General features: G+C 58.1%; 3 protein-coding genes across 3 annotated transcripts; 2 read left to right on the top strand and 1 right to left on the bottom strand.

The window, feature by feature from the left end:
- Positions 1–2161: 2161 nt before the first annotated feature.
- Positions 2162–5164, bottom strand: TRIR (telomerase RNA component interacting RNase). The gene is made up of 3 exons (XM_077121698.1): positions 4742–5164; positions 2860–2937; positions 2162–2593 (listed from the first exon to the last, which is right to left on the bottom strand). The coding sequence occupies exons 1-3, from the start codon at positions 5081–5083 to the stop codon at positions 2486–2488; spliced, it is 528 nt and encodes a 175-aa protein (XP_076977813.1). The 5' UTR covers positions 5084–5164; the 3' UTR covers positions 2162–2485.
- Positions 5165–6273: 1109 nt separating this feature from the next.
- On the top strand, positions 6274–12132 carry GET3 (guided entry of tail-anchored proteins factor 3, ATPase). Its single transcript, XM_077121697.1, has 7 exons — positions 6274–6642; positions 7388–7535; positions 10045–10193; positions 10272–10422; positions 11051–11158; positions 11269–11466; positions 11784–12132. The coding sequence occupies exons 1-7, from the start codon at positions 6482–6484 to the stop codon at positions 11913–11915; spliced, it is 1047 nt and encodes a 348-aa protein (XP_076977812.1). The 5' UTR covers positions 6274–6481; the 3' UTR covers positions 11916–12132.
- Positions 12133–15683: 3551 nt separating this feature from the next.
- Positions 15684–19589, top strand: BEST2 (bestrophin 2). The gene is made up of 9 exons (XM_077119597.1): positions 15684–15835; positions 16066–16160; positions 16977–17210; positions 17299–17453; positions 17802–17879; positions 18073–18225; positions 18322–18402; positions 18625–18779; positions 19163–19589. Exons 1-9 carry the CDS (start codon positions 15684–15686, stop codon positions 19587–19589), a joined length of 1530 nt encoding a protein of 509 aa, XP_076975712.1.
- Positions 19590–21063: the final 1474 nt, after the last annotated feature.

The following is a 21063-nucleotide window of genomic DNA, read 5'->3' as shown; positions in this document are numbered from 1 at the left end:
GCAAAGAGCCGTTTTAAGCTGTGTCAAAGTTCAAGTTGACGGTGTGAATATTGCCCTTACTTTAGAATTTGACTCTAGAGATGAGTCTGTATTTTTACCCCTATTTAGTGGAAGAATCTGAAATGCAAGATGGCACAACAAGCATCAGAATAGAGTTTGAAACCAGCCCTGTTTGATTCACAGAAACCTGAATTTGATCCTCCTGCCTTTCAGACTTTTTCCCAGGTCATTGCTGGTGGGTCCAGGGAAGGGAGGTGCCTGAACTTCACTAGTTCCTCCTGCCACCTAACACTTAAGAATAGAGGCTGAGCCTCTGCAGGGGCGACCTACTTCTCCCGCTTGTATTCCTCTGAGTTTCTTTTTAAAGATTCAGCAATGCTGGTGGCTTTGAATGAGGAAGAGGTGGGGTGTTCCCTTGGCATCATTGTCTCTCCACACACACATTCTGTCCCCAAGGCCAAAGTCACACCTGGGCCAGCCCAGCACCCCCAAATTAGGAGGAAGAGATTTTTTAGTTGATATGGAAAAACCAACCACATAAGCATTATTGTGCATTAGCGTGAAGGGAGAGGGAGCAGGTAGCCTGGTCCAAAGCCTGCTGGCCATTGCTTTGACAAGCCAGGTGTAGTTTCACCTTGAGGTCTTTGCACCTTCTGTTCCTTTTGTCTGCACACTCTTCTATACATGTTCTCTCAACTGTCCCACCTCTTTTGAACTGGGAACAAACTTCACCTCAGGGAAGCCATCCCTGATCAACTTAAGATTGCCATCTCTCACACCCTCATCTTGGCCCCCTTTTTATGTTTTTTTCTTAATGTACGACCATCCCATGTGCTCTGCATTTCATTTATTGTGTTTCTTCTGTTTCCCCTAACTAGAATGTCAGCTCCATGAGGACAGAGGCTTTTTGTCTGTTTTGGTGACTGCTTCATCTCCAAATACAGTAGATACTCAATATTTAAGTGAATTTTCTCTCTCTCTCTCTCTCTCTCACACACACACACACGCTCCTCCTGACATGATCTCACCATCTTTATGCCAGGAGGGAACCACCCTCAGCCCTCTCTGAGGACCAGAGCTATCTGCCCTTCCATTCTCTGCCTCCATGGGCCAGTGAGGAACAGTCCTCTCTCACTTGACAGTAGAAACCCAGTACAGGGGTGGGAAGGAGTGTCAAGGCTGCTCAGTGTTCCTGCCTGGTGGTCCCCTGGCCAAGGGCCCAGATGTCACTCCAGGATTTGTGGATTTGAGATGGGGCCGGAGAGTAAAGGTTTCAGTGGGAGCATGTTTAGGCATTTGTGGGCTTGGTGGAGGTAAAGATTCAGGATGGGCAGGTGGGGCCAGAGAAATGCAAGGAACACCAGAGGGTACTAGGGAAGTCAAAGTTCCTTTAAGATATCCCATCCCTTGACATGTCATATTCTGCAAAGTGGGACAAACGTGTCCCTTTGTCCTAATTCTCTTGAGCATATATACCTCTGGGCTGAGCAGACCACAGGCTCCCTAGGAGGAGGTCCAAGGAGTTGGGAGGACTGAGGGCCCTTTTCCTGTATTTTGCAGTGTGGAACAGCTTCTCTGGATTCAGGATCCCAGACCTCCTTCCCTGCTCCTCTGCCAACACTCCAGCTTCAGGCACTGTAGCCTCCTGTGTCCTGTTCCAAGTCCCCCCCATACCCCTTCAGTGAGCCTCACTCCCTGTGCTGGTCACACTGGCCTCCTCAAAGACCCCCATAAGGGCAAGTCCTCTCTCACCTCAGTCTTTGCCCGGCTGTCCCTCTACCTGAGCAGTTGCCACTCAAATGCTCTCCCCTTTGTGGAGGCAAGGAGCGCGCCCTGTTCTGCTCACTGCAGTGGCCCAGGGTTTGGAACAGGGCTGCGCATAACAGGCGCTCAATGAGCGTCTGCTGAGAACACTTTAACAGCTTGGCTCAGTCAAAATGGAAGTGGAAAGAAACGGAAGCTAAATAGCTACAGTGAGGGGACGGTCAGGGGTGGGGAGAAGGGGGTTAATAAACCCTGCGAAGTATCCAAGTCGGCAAGAAGGATTCTGTCCCTGAGCATCCAGTCCCCTCAAATGGCCAGACCAGGCTTTGGTGGGTGTGCTTGCTGGTGGGGGGAAGGTGTACATTAGAGAGCAAAGAAAGCCGACCACGCATACGACTCCAGCACTAAATCAAGTTCTTTACTTCCCAGAAGTGATGACTAAGGGGAAGGAAAGGAGGGTGGGAGAAGAGGAAGACAGAGAGAGCCAGAGAGAGTGGGGCAGCGGGAAGAGGGTGGACAGTAAACCACTGTTCTATGAAGTCTCAGGAGGCAAGTGCTCAAGGTAAAAAAGAGTCCTGGAGAATCGTCCGCGGCTGCAGGAAAACATCTCGGTGTCCTTCTGTGTATAAGTCCTCGGGGGGAAGGCTGCTGCCGCTGCTGCCACATTAAATAGTATGTACATCGCAAAGAGTCCAAGGCCATGGGCAGGTGGGGGGAGGGGTCATTTCACCAGGGGCCGAGTCTTATCGTCGTCACCACACTGGTGGGCTTTGTACTTTTTCACCTCTGCCATGTACTTGGCCCACGCGTCACCTTTACTTGTTAATACCTGGGACGGAGGAGGAAGAGGAGCAAAGGGGTGGGGGGGTGGGATGTCAGGGAGGCTCTGATCTGAGGTCAAGACTATCCAGAGGCAGCTACCCACCCCGAGTGCTGCCCTTCCAGAAGGGCCTAGGTGTGAGGGAAAAGACAGGCAGGGTCAAGATATCTGGGGATTCTGTGTAAGGCCCTTCTTCCCCACCAGCACCACTCTGGGAGGGACTGGGCTCAGGAGAAAGACAGGGTAGGCGCCCCCGCACACCAACACCTGCTCACCTCGTCTTCCGTCTTCTGCTTCTTGGCTACTATTCCCGTCTTGAGGGCTAGTTTGTTCCCGCCTCTGCGCTTGCCCACCTGGGTGAAGGGACAGAAGACTGCAACGGTTACGGGAGCCGGGGCCCGCCCGTGGCGGTGCTGAGGCCCACTACACCTTCCTAGCCTGGCCTGGCGGCCCGTCCTGACGCCGCGCCCAGCTCCGCCAGCCGGCCAACCTGCGCAGCAATCAGAGAGGAGCACACGCGACTCTTAGCGCCTGCCCCAGCCCGTGATGCCCAGGCAGTCCTGGGCCCCCACGCTGCCCTCCCTGGGAGTGAGAAGAGCACCCGCCTCAGTGGGGAGAGGCTCCTTCTTCACTCTCCATGCTGAGGCCTCATCCTCTCCTTGCAGGGACTGCGTGGGTGAAAATTTCTCCCTTTATTGAGCACTTACTGTATGCTAAGCTCTGGGCCAAGTGCTTTGGACATTATCATCTCAGTTCACTTTCACAGTTAGTCCAAGATGACCATTATAACTGTGCCCATTTTACAGAAGAGGAAAGGCTTGGAGGAGAGGTTGCCCCTGGGTCATGCTGGCAGCTAAAATGGGGCTTGCCTCATGATCAGGTGGGTCTGAGCTACACACAGCATCCTTAAAGGAGCAATGCCATCTTCCCTGCACTAACCTGGCCCAGCTACTCTGTAGGTGCTCCCGCAACAGCCCCTCAATATGAACAAACAAAAAGACATTAATAACTCCTGCCACTCCCACTCACAGAGGGTCACCCAGCCTCGACTCCCAGGCTGGTTCTCACACCAGCCCATTTCTTAGCACTTTAACCACACTCAAAATACACAAATACATGTCCAGTAATACACAACTGGATCCAGGACTTGACCCCATCCCCAGCCCCAGGCTGTTATTCTCAAATCAGCCCTTCTTTCTCCAACACCATGGGGACTTAATCTCAAAACCAGAGATAAAGCAAGCCCAGGAATGACAAAAAAAAAAAGGTCCGGTTTATTTTATTTAGACCAGAGATTTTGGTTCTTGGCACTATCAACATTTTGGGCCAGAGGATTCTTTGCTGAGGTGGTCTGTTTTGTGCATTGTAGAATGTTTAGCAGCATCCCTGACCTCTACTCACTAGATGCCAGTAGCACACCCCCTCCCCCACAAGCTAAGACAATCAAAAATGTCCCCAGACTTTGCTAAATGTATCTCCCGGATGGGGGGCGGGGGGATCATACTCCGTGGACAACCACTGATCAGCCTTTCCTATAAAACAGGCCAGGAGCTAACGAGTATTCTAGGATTGCTTCATCATATACCCTTACCATATTCAAAGATGCTAGGATCTCCGTTTTTGCAAATAGTGAAAACGAGGCTAGGCCAACCTGCCCACTCCAAGAAAGCAGAGTTCTTGTCTGTCATGGTAACCCCTGCATATCCAGCATCTCGCACAATGCCCGGCACAAGGTAAGGTGCTCAATAAGTGGACACTGCACAAATGTGGTTCAGGGAAGTTAAGCAATTTTCCTAAGATTAAACAGGAAGCGGTCTGAGTGTCTAACTCCGCAGAGCTCAGACTCCAGCACTTAAATTGGCCCTCCTTCCCCACAGTCGGGGATCCAAAGTCCGGGTACCACTCAAACAGGAATCCTAGTATCCCGGTGCGATTCTCCGGCTCCCGCGGGCAGCTTCCGGGAATCCCCGCTCCCAGACCCTTCTCGACGGGAATCCAGGCTCTGCATACTCAGCGGGTGGCCCGAACGGCCCCAGCCTCCTCATCCGGGCAGGATTGGGCGGGGGTAAATCTGAATTCCGATTCCCCTTCTCGGGCCCCAATTCACCCCTGCCAGGGCAGGCCCTGGCGCCCGCCCCCACCCCCGCGGCTCCTTACGAAGCTGAGCGTGGGGCCCGGGCCGCCCTTCCTCTTCGGCTCCCCGGGGCCCGCGGCGGCCGGCTGGTCGGGACGCGGCGGACCCGGAGGCGGCTCCTCCTGCCGCTGTCGCTGCTCCTCCTCCATCTTCCGCTTGAACAGCTCCAGGAAGCTGCCGTCGTTAGCGAACAAGTTCACGCCGCCTGACACCGGGCTCGAGCCTGCGCCCGACACCTCCTCATCCCCGCTCTCGGGTGACGTCCCAGGCCCCGACTCTGCCCATCGACTCCCGCCGCCGCCGCCGCCCGCAGGGCCCGGTGCCTCCCGACCCGGAGGCTCCGCCCGTCTCCCTCGGGCAGCCATTTTGTCGCCAGGTGCCGCGCAAAGGACTGCGGGAAGGCCACTCCGGCCCCGCGCTTGGCGCCCGACTCGTCTGGTCCCGGGCAAGGCATGCCGGGAAGAGCGGTCTGGCCGTCAGGCGTCGGCCTTAAGGGCGGGGCCCGAGGGGCGGGGCGAACGAAGGCCAGCGACCTGGGCGGGGCGGGCTTTTAAAATCCAACTGGGTTCGGCTTGTGGTTACGCAGATCCGTGCGCCCCAGGAACGAGACTATAGTCTGGGACTAGGGCCACAGCTGGTCCTCTAGACTGGAGTCCCCCTTTGGAACTGGGGGCACAATAGCTTTCCGAGGCTAGGATCCCGGGAGAATATCTGTGGGTAGGAACCCCGTCTTGGGCGGTGGGCTCAACTGACGCTTTGGAACTGGGTCCCCAACTAAGTGTAAAGGATATCGCTGAACTGGGCACCCCGCCCAGAATGGGGTCACCTCTGAGGTGAGAGCCTGTATCTGGGATGGTGCTCCCATCTGGGAATGGGGTCACAGCTAGCTCCGTGCGGCTGGGTTCCCTGCCTGAAACTAGGGGTATGTTTTAGGCTGGAGAATTCAAATGAAGCTGGGGTATTTCTAGGCTAGAGTCCCTACCTAAGGATAGAAGTATTTCTGGACTGAGGTCCTCGCCAAGGCCAAGGACGCAGTTTGTATTCCTGCCCAGGGCAGAGGCTCAAACATCCCCTCGAACGGGGTGCAAGAGCAAGGAAGTTTTCGGGGATACGGCTCAGGATGCACGGACGCTGTCCACAAGTGGAATCTTTCTCTCTCTAACCCAATCGCAACCCGGGGACCTGACTCCAGTCAACTATTCATTACATCTTTGATCGGTGTGCAGCAAGAGCCAGGAGGCTCGCAGTCAATTGATAACAGAGGGAGCGGGCCTGAGACGTTGTGGAGACCCAACTGGGAGAAAAGCGGGGGAAAGGATCGACACGAAGCTGAGCCTGGGCTGTCAGGCCGGGGTGGACCTCGGACGTAACTTCGCGGGGAGGGCAGGCACCGAGTGTTTGGCGGGTTGCTTAGGCGAGGTTGGCGCTACCGGGACAGTAGAGTGATTGGTGGAAGTCAGAAAAGATGTAGCCAATGAAAGGCGGGCTGCAATACTTTGGGCCCAATCAGTGAAGGGGAGTAGCCTGAGACGTACCAATATGTTATTTACGCAGGGAGAGTATTTAGACGGCTGTAGAAGAGAGGTTTGTAAGGGGAGCCCTAGAAGCGGAAAATATGAGAAGCAGAACTTTTCTTCACTCCTGGAAACGTGCCGCAAGGAAACCAATTCAGGCTCCGAGCCTTGATGGGGATGACACGAAGAACGCCCCCCTCTGTTTCTTTGCATGGTGCGCTCCGCTCGGTCACGTGAGCCGGTTCCAAGATGGCGGCAGGGGTGGCCGGGTGGGGGGTTGAGGCGGAGGAGTTCGAGGATGCGCCTGATGTGGAGCCGCTGGAGCCCACGCTAAGCAACATCATCGAGCAGCGCAGCCTTAAGTGGATCTTCGTTGGGGGCAAGGGTGGCGTGGGCAAGACCACCTGCAGGTAAGGAGACTGCGGCGGGAGCCAGTAGAACGGGTGGGACGTACCATGGAAAAGGGGAGGTCAGAGATGGGCGCTTCCACCCGGGTAAGGGGGCTGCGCCGGAGTCTTCCAAGTTATACTGTCAGAAAGTTACCTAGAACGAAAGGAAAATACTTCCTGAACGCAGTCCTGGCAATCTCTGAATTGAACCATCAATTCGGTTCAAGGGCCGAACCACAGTGAACCCAGCTCACGGGGGGGCTGGGAGGGCACTCAGATGTCCCAGTCAGCTGTACCAGCTGTACCAGAGTGAGCTCACAGTAGAGGGAGGGAGAGGGACACGGCAAACTACTCTGGATAGTTGAACCTGTCTAGGGGCACTTAATCAGACTGTTCCTGGCAGCTGATCCAAACCAGACTCAACTCAGAGGAGAGAGAAGGGTCGCTGGGGCAAGTTCTCTTGAACAAGTGGACTGAACCATCCTGAGCTTGGCAGCAGCTGCTAGGGACCCCTTAACTTAGAGATGAGGGAGGGGCACACTGCACATATGCTAGCTGGTCAAGCACCAGCCAGAGGGGCCAATAAGTGAGGTCAGGGAGTGTGCTCCCTGCAGGGATTGAGACTTGAGGCTTTCTCCCCCACTTTTTGCCTCAAGGACCCTGCTAATCTAGGTTCCCCGCTCTTAGGGTCCCACATCTCCCCTGCAGACCTGGGACAGGGGAGTCCAGTTCCTTCTCTCCACCTTTCGGCCTTTCCCTTGCCCAGCTGCAGCCTGGCGGTCCAGCTCTCTAAGGGGCGGGAGAGTGTTCTGATCATCTCCACAGACCCAGCCCACAACATCTCGGACGCATTTGACCAGAAGTTCTCCAAGGTGCCTACCAAGGTCAAAGGTTATGACAACCTCTTCGCCATGGTGAGTGGAGCAGGGCTCAGCTCCCCACATCTGGCAAAGACCCCTCCTCTTCCACCATCAGCCACCCTATCCTGCCCATTCTACATTTTATGTCTCTCTTGATTCCACCCCTCCCTCAACATACCCACAGACAACAAGTAAGGAATGTTTTGAGGAGCTGAGTGGCCACAGCTCAGTGAACAAGAGGAGGGAAAGGAGCGAGGTTAGAGAGGTCAGCCGTGGCCAGGTAGTGTAGGACCTTGCAGGCTACAGTGAGTGGTTTGGTCTGATTCCAAGTTTAATGGGAAACTGTTGGTTTTAGGCTGGGCAATGGCATGGCCAATTCCACGTCCCAGAGAGCTCCCTCTGGCTGCCATGAGGAGTGGGTCGTAATGGCAAGGGTAGAAGCAGAGAGACAAGCAAGGAGGCTGTGAGAGATGACAGCAGCCCAGACAGGCGTGTGGGCAGAAGTCTGGAAGAAAAGTGGTCAGATTTGGGATGTGTTTGGAAGTAAAGCAGTGAAATGTCTTGGTCGTGATGGGTGAGAAAAAAGGATGGATTAAATACGTCTCTTAGTTGTCTCCCCAAGCAGCTGGGATGAGGAAAACCAGGGGAGGAGCAGGTTTATGAGGGACCAGTTGAGAGTTCTGTTTTGGCCATGGTGAATCCACGGTGCCTGCTGGACATCTAAGTTGAGATATCTTTAGACAGCAAGTTAATTAAATATTTGATTTGGGAGTCATTGTCCCAAGGGTGGTAATTAAAGCCGTGTGAATGGATGAGAGTATGAGAAAACAGACCCAGAAACAAGCCCTGGAACACATCACTATTTAGGGTCCAGAAGAGGAGGAGGAGGAGCCGCCAGTGAAACCAGAGGAAAGCCAGGGAGTGTGGGGTCCCAAGCACCAGGAAGAGACAGGGTTTCCAGCAAGAAGAGGTCATCACTCTGGCAGGTGCAAACATTTTGGAGACAGAGGCAAAAGCTCTGCTAGAGTGGGTGAGATGAGGAGGTGGTAATGGTTCTGAACCACTCTGCTAAGAGGTGTCACCAGAGAAATCAGGACATTGTTGGAGGGGGATGTGGGGTAAGGAGGGCTTTTTGAGAAAGAAGATCTAGAGCATGTTTGCTGCAGCAAACACTCCAACAGGGAGGAACAAATGATGCTGCAGGATGCCAAGACGATTCTAGCAGAGGACAATCCCCAGGCCTGAGCTCCATCTGGCACATGGCCCAGGACTTGGGCTTTGCCAGGATCAGGGACTCAGAGATAAGGCACAGAATTGGGGCATTTCCCAATGGCTTCTCTTTTCTCAGACACCCAAGGTGAGTGAGAGACTCAGCCGAGAGCAAGAGGGGCGAAGGGGACAGAAGTCTGAGGAGGAAAAAGATGTGACATCAGCACTTCAGAGGGGGAAAGGAGGACCCAAATGGTCTCCTGGCTTGTACTGCTGGTTGGCAGTTTGTGACCAGAAAGGGGGGACCCAGATGGGAGTTACTCATCAGGTTGGGCACATCCTCAGGCACAGCAATACCAGGGAATTGGGAGTTACCAGGCTGGGGACTTTGCCAACTCCAGAGGGAAGGGGAAGTATTTGCCAAGGTAGCCTGTGGCACCCAGGGCAAATAAGGGTGCTGGCTAAGAAGGACACCAGCAGTGGAAAAGTGGCAGGGGTTAGGGGACAAAGCAGCCCAAAGATGTGAAGAATAAGAAAGGCAGGGGGTGAGGAGATGAAGGCGAGAGCTTAGGTGGGAGGGTAGAGGTGGCCTAACAACTAGAAATAACCCACTAAGGGTATGGCTCGGGGGTAACAGGTTGGCAAGCCCCCTGGAGGGAAGGGCCTTTGAGGCCAGCACATGGGGGACCTCGTCCTCCTTGAAGTCACCAAGAAGAGATGATATGGGCAGGGGATGGAGAGGGGCAGGCCGGGAGTCCCTCTGTGGAGTCCACATGCATAGGGAGGGCTGCCTGCATGCCAGATGCTGTCCTAGGTCCTGGGACACCACAGTAACCACAACAGAAAAGCCCCTGCCCTGGTGGGGCTGGCATTCTAGCTGGGAGACAGATGATAAAAACACCCTAAGTAAATCATGTAGGGGAGTGAGGAGGGGCTAAGGTTAAGGAGAAAAGAAGGCAGAGGAGAGACCAAGGGATTTGGGGGAGCTAGATTGTAGATAGGGGCTATGCAGGGGAGCTCCCGTTTGAGGGGGAATCTGGGGAAGTCAAGGTGCCACTGAAGGAGCATCTTGAGGAGGCAAGTCGCAGATGGGGGAAGGGCCGGTGACAAGGCCCGACTTGGGCTTTGGCTTCCCTACGGAGACACTGGTCACAGTGTGCCGTGTCCCATCAGTCTGCAAATAGCATTACTCTCTGTGTAGCCGTCTGAGACCATGAGTCCCCAAGGGAGGGCAGGGCCCACGTTGGGGTCTCAACCAGCCATGAAAACTCACCAGGGTCTGTGGTGGGAGCCCTCCATGGGCCCCCCACCCCCAGCGTAGCAGCAGCCTGAGTCCTGCACCCCTGACCCTCAGGAGATTGACCCCAGCCTGGGCGTGGCGGAGCTGCCTGATGAGTTCTTCGAGGAGGACAATGTACTGAGCATGGGGAAGAAGATGATGCAGGAGGCGATGAGTGCCTTCCCAGGCATCGACGAGGCCATGAGCTATGCCGAGGTCATGAGGTCAGGCCCGGTCGGCGTGGGGGGGGGGGGATGGGGGGCGGGGGGGCAGTACCGGCCTGACCCCCCATCTCCCCACAGGCTGGTGAAGGGCATGAACTTCTCAGTGGTGGTGTTCGACACGGCCCCCACGGGCCACACGCTGAGGCTGCTCAACTTCCCCACCATCGTCGAGCGGGGCCTGGGCCGCCTCATGCAGATCAAGAACCAGATCAGCCCCTTCATCTCACAGGCAGGCCGGGACCCCAGATGGGCCATGACCTCAGCCCTTCCCCATACCCCCTCTCCGTCTGCGCCTCCCATTAGCACCTGTGCTGCCCCCTCAGACGGAGCTTGAGCACGCATATCCCCGAACCAGGTGGCCAGGTTCCAATCCTCTGCGCTCATAAGCTGTGTGACCCCAAGCAAGTCACTTGACCTCTCTGGGCCTCGCCTTCCTTGTCTGTCAGATAGCGAACCCAAGCACACTCCCCAGATTACAGGTTATTATGACAGCCCCAGTGTCCTGGGGACCCCCACCCCTTTACTGTGACCTCTGACCTTTGACAAGATCCTTCACGGGGACTTACACCTCAGGTAATAATTTTTATTAGACACATTTTGTATACCAGGCACTGATCTGAGCACGGGTCTACTCATCGAGTAATCAGCTCTAGGGGATAAAGCCTACGGATAGGGAAACTGAGGCACCAGGAAGTCAAGCCCCTTGGCCATGAAATAGCAGGCAGTCTGCCCAAGAGCCCATGCCTTGACCTACCCTGAGGGGTCCAGGGCACCCATGGGGTAGTCAGCAAGCCCCCGACCCAGGTGCATGCTGGGCCCCCAGGTAAGCTGCGAGCCCCTCCATGCCCTCCTCACAGATGTGCAACATGCTGGGGCTTGGGGACATGAACGCCGACCAGCTGGCCTCCAAACTGGAGGAGACCCTTCCCGTTATCCGCTCCGTCAGCGAACAGTTCAAGGACCCCGTGAGTCAGCACTCCAGGCGGGCGGGCAGGCAGGCAGCGTGGGGCCCGAGGGGTTGGGCAGGGCTGGAACCCACCTCTCCCTGTCCTCTGTCCCCTCTCCTTACCCCCAGGAGCAGACGACCTTTATCTGCGTGTGCATCGCCGAGTTCCTGTCCCTGTACGAGACAGAGAGACTGATCCAGGAACTGGCCAAATGCAAGATCGACACGCACAACATCATCGTCAACCAGCTCGTCTTCCCCGACCCTGAGAAGCCCTGCAAGATGTGCGAGGCCCGCCACAAGATCCAGGCCAAATATCTGGACCAGGTGCGTTCACCTGCTCAGCCCAGCCTGGGCCTCTCCAACCTTTGTACTGTATTCTCTGACCTTTTGCTCCATCCTCTGACCCTAACTTCAACCCCTTTGACCCTAATTCTGGCCCTCAAGGACTGTGGCTGGCTGGGACCTGGGCATCTCTGACTCTAGAGGGGGTGGCGGGAGCCCAGTGACCTCTGACCTTGCTGGCTCCATTGCTGCCTCCTTGTCCATGGTAGTCTCCAGCCCAACCCTTTCCATCAACCTGCACTCCACCCCTGCCCTCTGGTCCTCTGACTGCAGCCCTCCACCCTCTGCCCTGCACACAGATGGAGGACCTGTATGAAGACTTCCACATCGTGAAGCTGCCGCTGCTGCCCCACGAGGTGCGGGGGGCAGACAAGGTCAACACCTTCTCTGCCCTTCTCCTGGAGCCCTACAAGCCCCCCAGCGCCCAGTAGCACCTCCTGCCCTAGCTGCTGCTGTTTCACACTTACCCTCCACTCACCCCTCCCCTGCCCCCCGGGGCAGAGTTTGCACAAAGTTCCCCCCCATGGTTCAGGGGGAGCCACTGAAGGGGTGGGAGGCGGGGAGGGGCTCCGTTCCCCCTGGTGGGGCTGGTGGGCTGCAGCTGCTCACCCCCGCCTCTTGCTCCTCAATAAAATGATCTTAAACAACCACGATGTTAATAGAGGGCCAAGGGTTAGCGCCTGAGTGTACATATGAGCAGGTTATTCACTGCCCAAAGATGCCCCATCTAGAACAGCCCAAACACAACAGAGACCTAATAGAGATGCATGTTTACTGTAGCAATTTTGGAAGAAACCTGTCTTGGGCAAGGGGGTAAGAACATTTCCCTAGCTCTGTATGCATCAGGGTGTCCCTGCCGGGGTTGTGTGTGCTGGAATGGAGGAGAGGGACATCCAGAGGCTCAGAGCGTGGGAACCAGGTGGCCCCTCCGCTGGCCCCAGGCTGGTGGGGAGCGGATTAGGCAGGCAGCAGGCCCAGTGCTGCCTGCTGTTTGGTTTGGGAATTAATGGGCGCCCTGGGCAGAGGCTAGGCCTGCCAGACTGGGGATTAACAGTCTCCACCCTATACCCCAATTCCTGCCCTACAGGGTGCCATCGGCCCCTCCCAGCACAGGGCTACAACAAAGGATTGATGTGGGGGGTGCAGGCAGGATGGCAGCGGACTCGGGGTTCCCATCCTGCCTCCGGAACTTGTCTCGCGGAGTGGCCTGTAGCACGTGCTTCCTGCACTCTAAGCTGTGGTCCCCTCTCTAAACTGGGGTGCAAGACTAACCATTCACACCTGTGGCCCCAGTTCACCAGGCGGGCTCTCACCCTTGGGCTCCCTTGACTTCTGCCTCTTGCCTAGGCGACTCCTTATCCCATTATCTCATTATCAGGGCCCCTGGGCAAGTTCCTGAGCTGGTTGGTGCAAAAGGGGACAAAAGGGTTACCTGAGGAGCTGGTGGCAAGATCCGCATCCAGCCAGGGTCTGGGTGTGTCAGGGTGTGCTAACAAGGGGAACCCAGCCGCAAGCCTGGATATGTCCCCCTGGCCAACTCCCCTGGGTGTGGGCACATTTCATATAAACAAACTTGGTTATGGTGGACTAGTGGCAAAGACCCCAGACTCAGGAACAAACCGTGGGTTCAGCTCCCTGAGGTGGCACGACGCTGTGCGTCTTCTGAGCCTCAGTTTCCCTACCTGGATAATGAGTATCTAAGAGCACCAACTTCATACAACCCTTTGTTAGGATGCTTTAGCTCCAGGCATGTCCCCACCAAGGAAGGTTTGTTGTTACGTGCTGTCAGGTTTATTGTATGCATTTGTCCCGGCACCCTGCAGAGATCCTGCAAAAGAGGGAGCCGTGGGAGCTGGGGGAGGGAAGAGGGACAGGCAGGGGCTGGCTCAGTGAGGGTGGGGACACGTCAGGTCAGGGGCAGGTCCACAAGGCAGACCATCAGCCCGCAGCGTGCCCCTTCCCCAGGTCCGAAAGCCGCTAGCAGCCCTGCCCATGCCGTCCCCTCGCCCCCATTTATGGGCCATCCAGCAGCTGGACGGCGAAGGCACGGGTCCGAGGGTGGCCAGCCAGGCCAATTCCTAATTGCCCAGGGTGGGGCGGACATCTGTCAGGTCCTGAGAACACAGAGTCCTGGCTACCAGACCTGCGGCGGGGCCGTGCAGGGCCATCCACACACCTTGCCAGCTCTCAGGGTGGACACGGGATGCAGGAGCCACCCTGGGGCACCCCATCCCAGGCTGGGAACCTTGAGTCCCTGCCTCCCACACCCCGTCTGCCCAACGGCTAGGTTGGAATGGGAGAAGGCTTTGGTGCCAGTCTGGGTGAGCTGGCTTTGTAGGTGTGTGTAGAGAGGGAGACCATCTGTCCCAGGTCTATGCCAAATGTAGGGACAAGGTTTTGTGTCCCCATGCTTGTGTGCTCACAGCAATGCTGGCTGCCTGAGGCATGCGTGGGTGTCCAGGTGTGTGCAGGTGGGTGGCCGTGACAAAGGGCCCTGGGGAGAGACTGTCCTGTGCATGGGCAAATGCAACTGAGTTTCACAACAAGGGGTTATGAGTGTGATTGCACGTGGATATGCCCCTGTGGGTCAGTGGAAGTGTGTGGGCCAGTGGTGGGGAGAGCAGGCATTATGCAAGTGTGTCACATGGGTGAATCTAAGGGACCACCTGAGCCTGCTCTGCCCCCAGGACTGTGTGCCACTGAGTTCGGGTGAGCTGTTACCGCACTGTGGTATGACCACATGTGCATCTCTGTGCAGTGGAGACGGGAACAAACACGTGTTCCCTCCTGCCTGACTGTGTGTGTGGCTGCATGGAGGTCAGGCATTCTGGCATCTGAGTATGTAAAGAACTGGGCTGCTTGGGTGACCTTCTGTGTGTCTTTGTGACGTGTGATCATGGGAGAAGAGGATGTCTCCTTTGGGTCCCTGCCCTGTTTGGAGCACTGCATGTGTGGGTACACACACAGCCAGGGGTGGGGGGAGCCAGGTGTGCTAGGGTACCACCAACGGAGGTGCATATGTTGGGGAAGGGGTTTAGAGCTGGTGTCGGTATGTTTTGTGTGACCTTGGACATCTCCATGACAGTGTGCATGGCCTCAGGGTCACCACGGTTGTGTTCAGGGAAGCCAAGGTTGTGTGTGAGTCTGATGCATGTGCAACTTCGGGAGCATGTGAGTAGAGGTGGGTGTGGAGTGACCCAGGCTTGCTGTGCAGTGTGTGTGAGTCTGGGACTGAGAAGGGGACAGTCCTTGCCTTCTCCCCCAGCCCCAAGTTCAAGATCCCTGGGACCTGCCAGTGCCTGGGAGAGGGACAAGGGGGTACAAAAGAAGGGAAGGGAAGATTTTTTCTTCCTGGCCCAGGTAACAAATTGAGATTTCTTCAAACAAATTTCTCAGGCTGGGCTGAGGGAGGCGGGCCAGGGAGGGGCAGCCTCCACCCACTCTCCAGCCTTCTCCCACCCAGTGCCAAAGCCACCCGCCCATCCCATCCCTGCCCCCGAGTGTCCCCACACCTGCCACTCTCAGCACAGGTGAGAAGCGCCCAGACCTGGGGGAAATGAAAGACCCTGGAAACAAATGAGCCTGAGGGCAGGAAGCCATCTAGTGACTTCAGTGTGGGGAGTGAAGGGCTTGGGAGGCTGGGAACGGGATGAAGAGACTAAGGGTCAAGGTGGATCCCAGAGGACAAGGGAGAGGGATCCGGGCCAAGGTGGTTACGCAGGATGTGGACAGGGCTGGGTGCAGGAGAGGGGGCCAGTCAGACAAAGGTAGAAGAAAATGGGCCAAGACTGGGAGCTGGGGGAGTGAGCCAGAGGTGGGGAGTAAGGGAGGGGCATTGGGAAAGGGGTGTGAAGGTGGAGTTGGAGCCCTGAGAGACTAACAACTGAGGAACCGGGGGCTCGGGAGCAGGGGAGGCTGTAGATTGTCCATGGCCTCCAGGGAGGGGTGTGGGATCCGGTAGAGGGCGGCTCCGGGGCGGAGAGAAGCGAGACGCAGAGGGTGGGAGAGAGAAGGAGGTAGCTGGAAGGAGGCGCACAAGGCGCGCAGGGACCAGGCAGGCGGCGCGAGGGGGCTGGAAGGGTCAGGGAACCCGGATAAGGGGCGAGACCCCCCACCCCGGGGCCCTCTGCACCCCCTTCCTCGCAGGTCCCGGCCGGGCCGCCTCCCAGCCCCCGGTTCCTTGGAGGCCCGGCGCGGCCATGACCGTCACGTACACGGCCCGCGTGGCCAACGCGCGCTTCGGCGGCTTCTCGCAGCTGCTGCTGCTGTGGCGCGGGAGCATCTACAAACTGCTGTGGCGCGAGCTGCTCTGCTTCCTCGGGCTCTACCTGGCTCTGAGCGCCGCCTACCGGTGAGGCAGCCCAGGGGTGGGCGCGCGGCTGTGTGTGGGGGGAGCCCACCGCGCGTCCCCGCGCAGCGGTGGGGGGTGGAGTGGAGGGGTGGACAGGGAGGCCCGCGAGAGGGCTCTGGGAGGGACCCGGGGCGGGGGTGGGTCCGGGGGCGGGAAGAGAGATCTGCAGCTGGGGAGGGGGTCCCCCCGTGATCCCGCGCCCCCCTGATCCCGCGCCCCCGGTCCTCCAGCTTCGTGCTGAGCGAAGAGCAGAAGCGCTACTTCGAGAAGCTCGTCATTTACTGCGACCAGTATGCCAGCCTCATCCCCGTCTCCTTCGTGCTCGGTGCGGCCGCCGTGCCCCCATTCCCATGACCCCCGACGCCCCCATTACCGCCCCTCTGAGACTCCCAGACCCCCACCCCCATCCCGCCACCAGCCTCTATCCCAGGGGCGCCCAGGAGGGTGCAGCCTTCCAGCCCAGAAATGCTGACCTCCACCCAAATCCAGCCCTCCGCGGTCCCCTATTCCTAGACCCCTTGAGGCAGATGTGGCCCTGCACCCCAAGATCTTGGAAGTCACCTGGTTAGACATGCCTCTGAGCCACCCTATGTCACCTCAGGGACTCCCATCTGCCTCCCCACAAGAAGTCCTCGGACCCCTTTAGTGCCCTTTTGACTCCACCCCCAAGTAGGCATTTCGCTGACCTGTTTGGCCCCTATGTCACCCCTGCCTCCCTCCCATTTCCTGGGGCCCCAGATCTACACCCCGCCCCCCTCCCCCACGGACATATACCCTGTGTCCAACCCCTTCAAGCACTCCTGCTCCAGGGACAGGAGTAGCTGGTGTGACAATCTTGCCAGGTTTGTCTGCTGGACACTTGCACCACCAGGAGCCCCGTGTTCCCCGAGTCTCTGCCCCCAGCCAGGTGACTCTGTTGCCAGGGTGAAGGCCTGCTTAGGTGCCCCGACCATGAGTTCCCCCCACCCCCGTCTCCACCTCCAAACCGAGAACCCCACTCTCCAGTGCAGGTGACCCTCAAGTAGCCGGGGGTGACCCAGTCCTCCCAGGTCCCTCTGACAACCGTCTCCGGTCCCGGGTCCCCAAATTCCCAGCCCAGGTGGCCCGGCACGGTCCTGACGCACTCCCGGCTTCCCCGCAGGCTTCTACGTGACGCTGGTGGTGCACCGCTGGTGGAACCAGTACCTGTCCATGCCGCTGCCGGACGCGCTCATGTGCGTGGTGGCCGGCACGGTGCATGGGCGCGACGAGCGCGGCCGCCTCTACCGGCGCACGCTGATGCGCTACGTGGGGCTCTCCGGGGTGCTCATCCTGCGCTCTGTCAGCACCGCGGTCTTCAAGCGCTTCCCCACCATGGACCACGTAGTGGAGGCGGGTGAGAACCCGGGGGGGCCTGCAGGCGCGGGGCCGGGGGCGGGGCCGGGGGCGGGGCAAGTGACCCCGCCCCGCCTCGGCCCCTTCAGGGTTCATGACCCGCGAGGAGCGCAAGAAGTTCGAGAACCTGAACTCGTCTTACAATAAGTATTGGGTTCCCTGCGTCTGGTTCTGCAACCTGGCCGCGCATGCTCGGCGCGAGGGCCGCATCCGCGACAACAGTGCCCTCAAGCTGCTGCTCGAGGTGGGTCCCCCAAGGGAGGAGTCCCTCAAAGGGCCCATCAGGAAAATTGTGCGCCCTGGAGTGGGCGCCCGAACGGGGCAGGTTCCAAAACACTCTCAGCAGGCAGCCCCCAGTTGCTCACCTATCCTCATGGGGCAGACTCCAAACACCCTCAAGGGCTGCCCCCAGGTTCACGGCGAACCCCTCTCCAGGTGCACCTCTCCACCAAATCCTCTCCCTGGAACTCACAAATGCACGCTCCCACCTCCCACCAAATGCAAACCCGCCTCCATCCCAGGTTCCCACGTCTCATCCTGGATGGGTGAGCTCGTAGGGCAGCCCCCTCACGACCTATGTCCGCCCTTCCAGGAGCTAAATATGTTCCGGGCCAAGTGTGGGAGGCTCTTTCACTACGACTGGATCAGCGTACCCCTCGTCTACACCCAGGTAACTGAGCCTTTTGTGCCTCCCTTTATACCAGTTGGCAGAGGAGAGGCCCTAATGCACTGGTCTCAAGGAGAAGCCGAGACGCAATCCCCAGTCCCCATCGCAATCGCAATGATTCCCTGTCCTGGCCCTGGTCTCTCAATGACCCCCCCACCCCGGGGCTGGGGAACCCTGACCTGCCACCCGCCCCCAGGTGGTGACCATCGCAGTCTACACCTACTTCCTGGCTTGCCTCATCGGTCGCCAGTTCCTGGACCCCGCCCAGGGCTACAAAGACCACGACCTGGACCTGTGCGTGCCCATCTTCACGCTGCTACAGTTCTTCTTCTATGTGGGCTGGCTCAAGGTGGGTGGGACCTGGGGGCGGGGACTTCCGGGGATGGGTGGGTATAGAGCCCCAAGGCCCCGCCCACTCCCTCCACCCACCCCGCACACCACTCAGGTAGCTGAGCAGCTCATCAACCCCTTCGGAGAGGACGATGACGATTTTGAGACCAACTTTCTGATCGACCGCAACTTCCAGGTGAGCCTGGAGCCTTCCATCCCCAGGCTCCCAAGCTCCCCTCTCCCACCACAGCGGGCCCGGCCCCACCTGCGCCGAGACTTGGGCCAGGCCGCGTTCCTGAACCCCACCCCCATTCTCCCTTTGGACGCCACGCGGCCCCTCGACGTGAGGGGTCCAGCCCCGCGCTCTGTCGGCCCCCACCCCCCACCCCCCGCCCAGCCCGCGGCTCGGCACTCGCAGGTGTCCATGCTGGCGGTGGACGAGATGTACGACGACCTGGCCACGTTGGAGAAGGACCTGTACTGGAACGCGGCGAACGCTCGCGCCCCCTACACGGCGGCCACCGCCTTCCTGCTGCAGCAGCCCTCCTTCCAGGGCTCCACCTTCGACATCACGTGAGCCGGCGGGGTTGGGGGCTGCGGGACTCACATCTTGGCCGGGTGTATCTGACCCACGGGGCTATGGGGGAGGAGGGCAGGACTAAGGGTTAAATTCTCTGGGGTTGAGATGGGAGCTAGGGTGCCAGGTCCAAGCGCTTACTGGGGAGCAGAGGTAAGGGCTCAGGTCTGCCAGGATTGGACCCGCCCAGGCGGTGCGGTAGGAACCCACGACTGGCTAGGGCCAGGCTTTTGAGGGGTCCAAGGTCTTTGGGGCTAAGAAGGAGGAAGGAGTAGGTTGAGCCCGGGGCAACAGCGGGCCTTGATTCCCACCCCGTCGATCATTGAGAGGGCCGTGGCCGTGGCGCTGACCCGGGGGTGCGGTTGGGTCCCTCCCGCAGGCTGGCCAAGGAGGACATGCAGTTCCAGCGGCTGGACGGCGGGGACGGGCCTCTGGGCGAGGTGCATGGCGACTTGCTGCAGCGCCTCCTGCCGCCGGGCGCGGGTACTGGCGGGGGCCTCCTGGGCCGCCACCTGTCGCTGCTGCGCCGCAAAAACAGCTGCGTGTCCGAGGCGTCCACGACCGCCAGCTGCGCGTGCACCTCCGCCCCCGACGGCGCGGCCTCGGAGTGCGGCTGCGGGGACTTCCTTCTGGACCCCTGTGTGCGGGAGCCGGAGGCAGAGCCCCTCGCCGGCCTCGAGCCGTCTGCGCCCGCGCCGGCCTCAGCCCCCGAGCCCTTCATGGTGGTGTCCATACCCGGGCCCCGAGCGCCCGTGCCGCCCTGGCTGCCCAGCCCCATTGGCGAGGAAGAGGAGTCTGTCGCCTGACACCCTCTGGTTCCAGGAGCCCCTAGGACAGAAAGCCACGCCCCCTCCCCGCTGCACGCAGGTCTGAGGAAGCCGGTGTCATGGCCTCTCCGCTTCTCACTTTGTGACCTGCTAACTGCACTCCTGGAGCCTCCTATGGGCCAGGCTCTGTGCCAAGAGCGGGGTAGGGGGGAGGACACTTCCAACTTCTTCGAACAGCTCTTCTCTACCACCGGCTAGACTTCTCATTCCCTAACCCCGAAGGACCTCCATCAATGCTTTGTGCCTTTATTCTGTCGCTGAAATGGAGATATGAGTGCCTACCTCAGTGGATTGTTGTGAGAATGATATAAAAGGACCGCTAGCGCTTGGGACATAATAGGTGCTTGATAAAATGCTCATACTTTGTACTCAAACATTGTTAGTGTGACTTCTGACAGGCACTGTGCTCAGTAACATTTGGGAATTTGATGACACCCCCCCCACACACACACACATATACACACACTTCTTCCCAAACTCCGCAGAAATGTCCCCATCTGTGCCCCTGCCTTGTGCCCCGTACTTTCCCAAGACCAGAGTGTCTTCCTGCCACCCTTCCCTATAGTCCCACTAGTGACTGTCCCCCACATCCCCCCCTTCTCAAATACCCCCTTCAGTACTCCTGGTCTTCATTTAAGCATGTGCTGATGACTCCAGAATTTCCAAGTTCAGCAAGGATCTCAGCCTGGGTTCTAGACCCAGAGACTCAGCTGCTTCCCTCGGGTCTCCATGGGGGGTCCTTGCAGGTACCTGGAATGTATCATGCACCAAACCAGCTCCATATTGTCTCTCCAACCTGTCCCACCCTCTGTCTGTCAGTTTTGTCCTTCCATGTGGAGACCCAAACCACAGTGCCATCCTTACCTCCTTTCTCTCACCTCTTCCACACCAATATCAGCTCTGCCTTCAATTGTAGCCAGAATCCAACTACTTCTCACTCATATTCTCACTCGAGTCAGAATGTCCACCATCATCCACTTGGAACAATGGCCTCCACACTGGTCTCCTGCCCACCCACTCTCACCATCCTCCCCACCCACCTGTTCCCCCCACAGTGGCTAGAGGGCACCCTTGAGCACCTGAGTCAGCCCATGTCCCTCCTTTGCTCAGGACCCTCTGTGGCTCCCATCTCCCCTTTTGCAAGGTCTGAAAGGATCAGCCCCATCCCCTCCCTGCCCTCCTCTCCTCCTACCACCTCACTCTTGTACTCCAGCCGCACCAGCCTCCTCACTCTCCCTCTAACGCACCCAGCAGGTCCTCCCTCAGGGCCTTTGCACGTGCTGAGATACCTACAGGGCCCCTCCCTCATCTTAAGGTCTCTGCTCAAATGTCACTTTCTTGGTGAGGCCCCCTTCCCCAGCCTTTTATGAAGAATTGCCAAATCCACCTCCCGCCCCGTATTGCACTTTCCTGCTTTATCTCTCTCTGTAGTACTTCTCTTGTCAAATTTAAA

The sequence above is a fragment of the Tamandua tetradactyla genome, chromosome 11 (genome assembly GCF_023851605.1).
Source record: "Tamandua tetradactyla isolate mTamTet1 chromosome 11, mTamTet1.pri, whole genome shotgun sequence".
Classification (NCBI taxonomy): domain Eukaryota; kingdom Metazoa; phylum Chordata; class Mammalia; order Pilosa; family Myrmecophagidae; genus Tamandua; species Tamandua tetradactyla.
The sequence above is the reverse complement of the archived record's forward strand: the minus strand, read 5'-3'. Positions and strand labels throughout refer to the sequence as shown.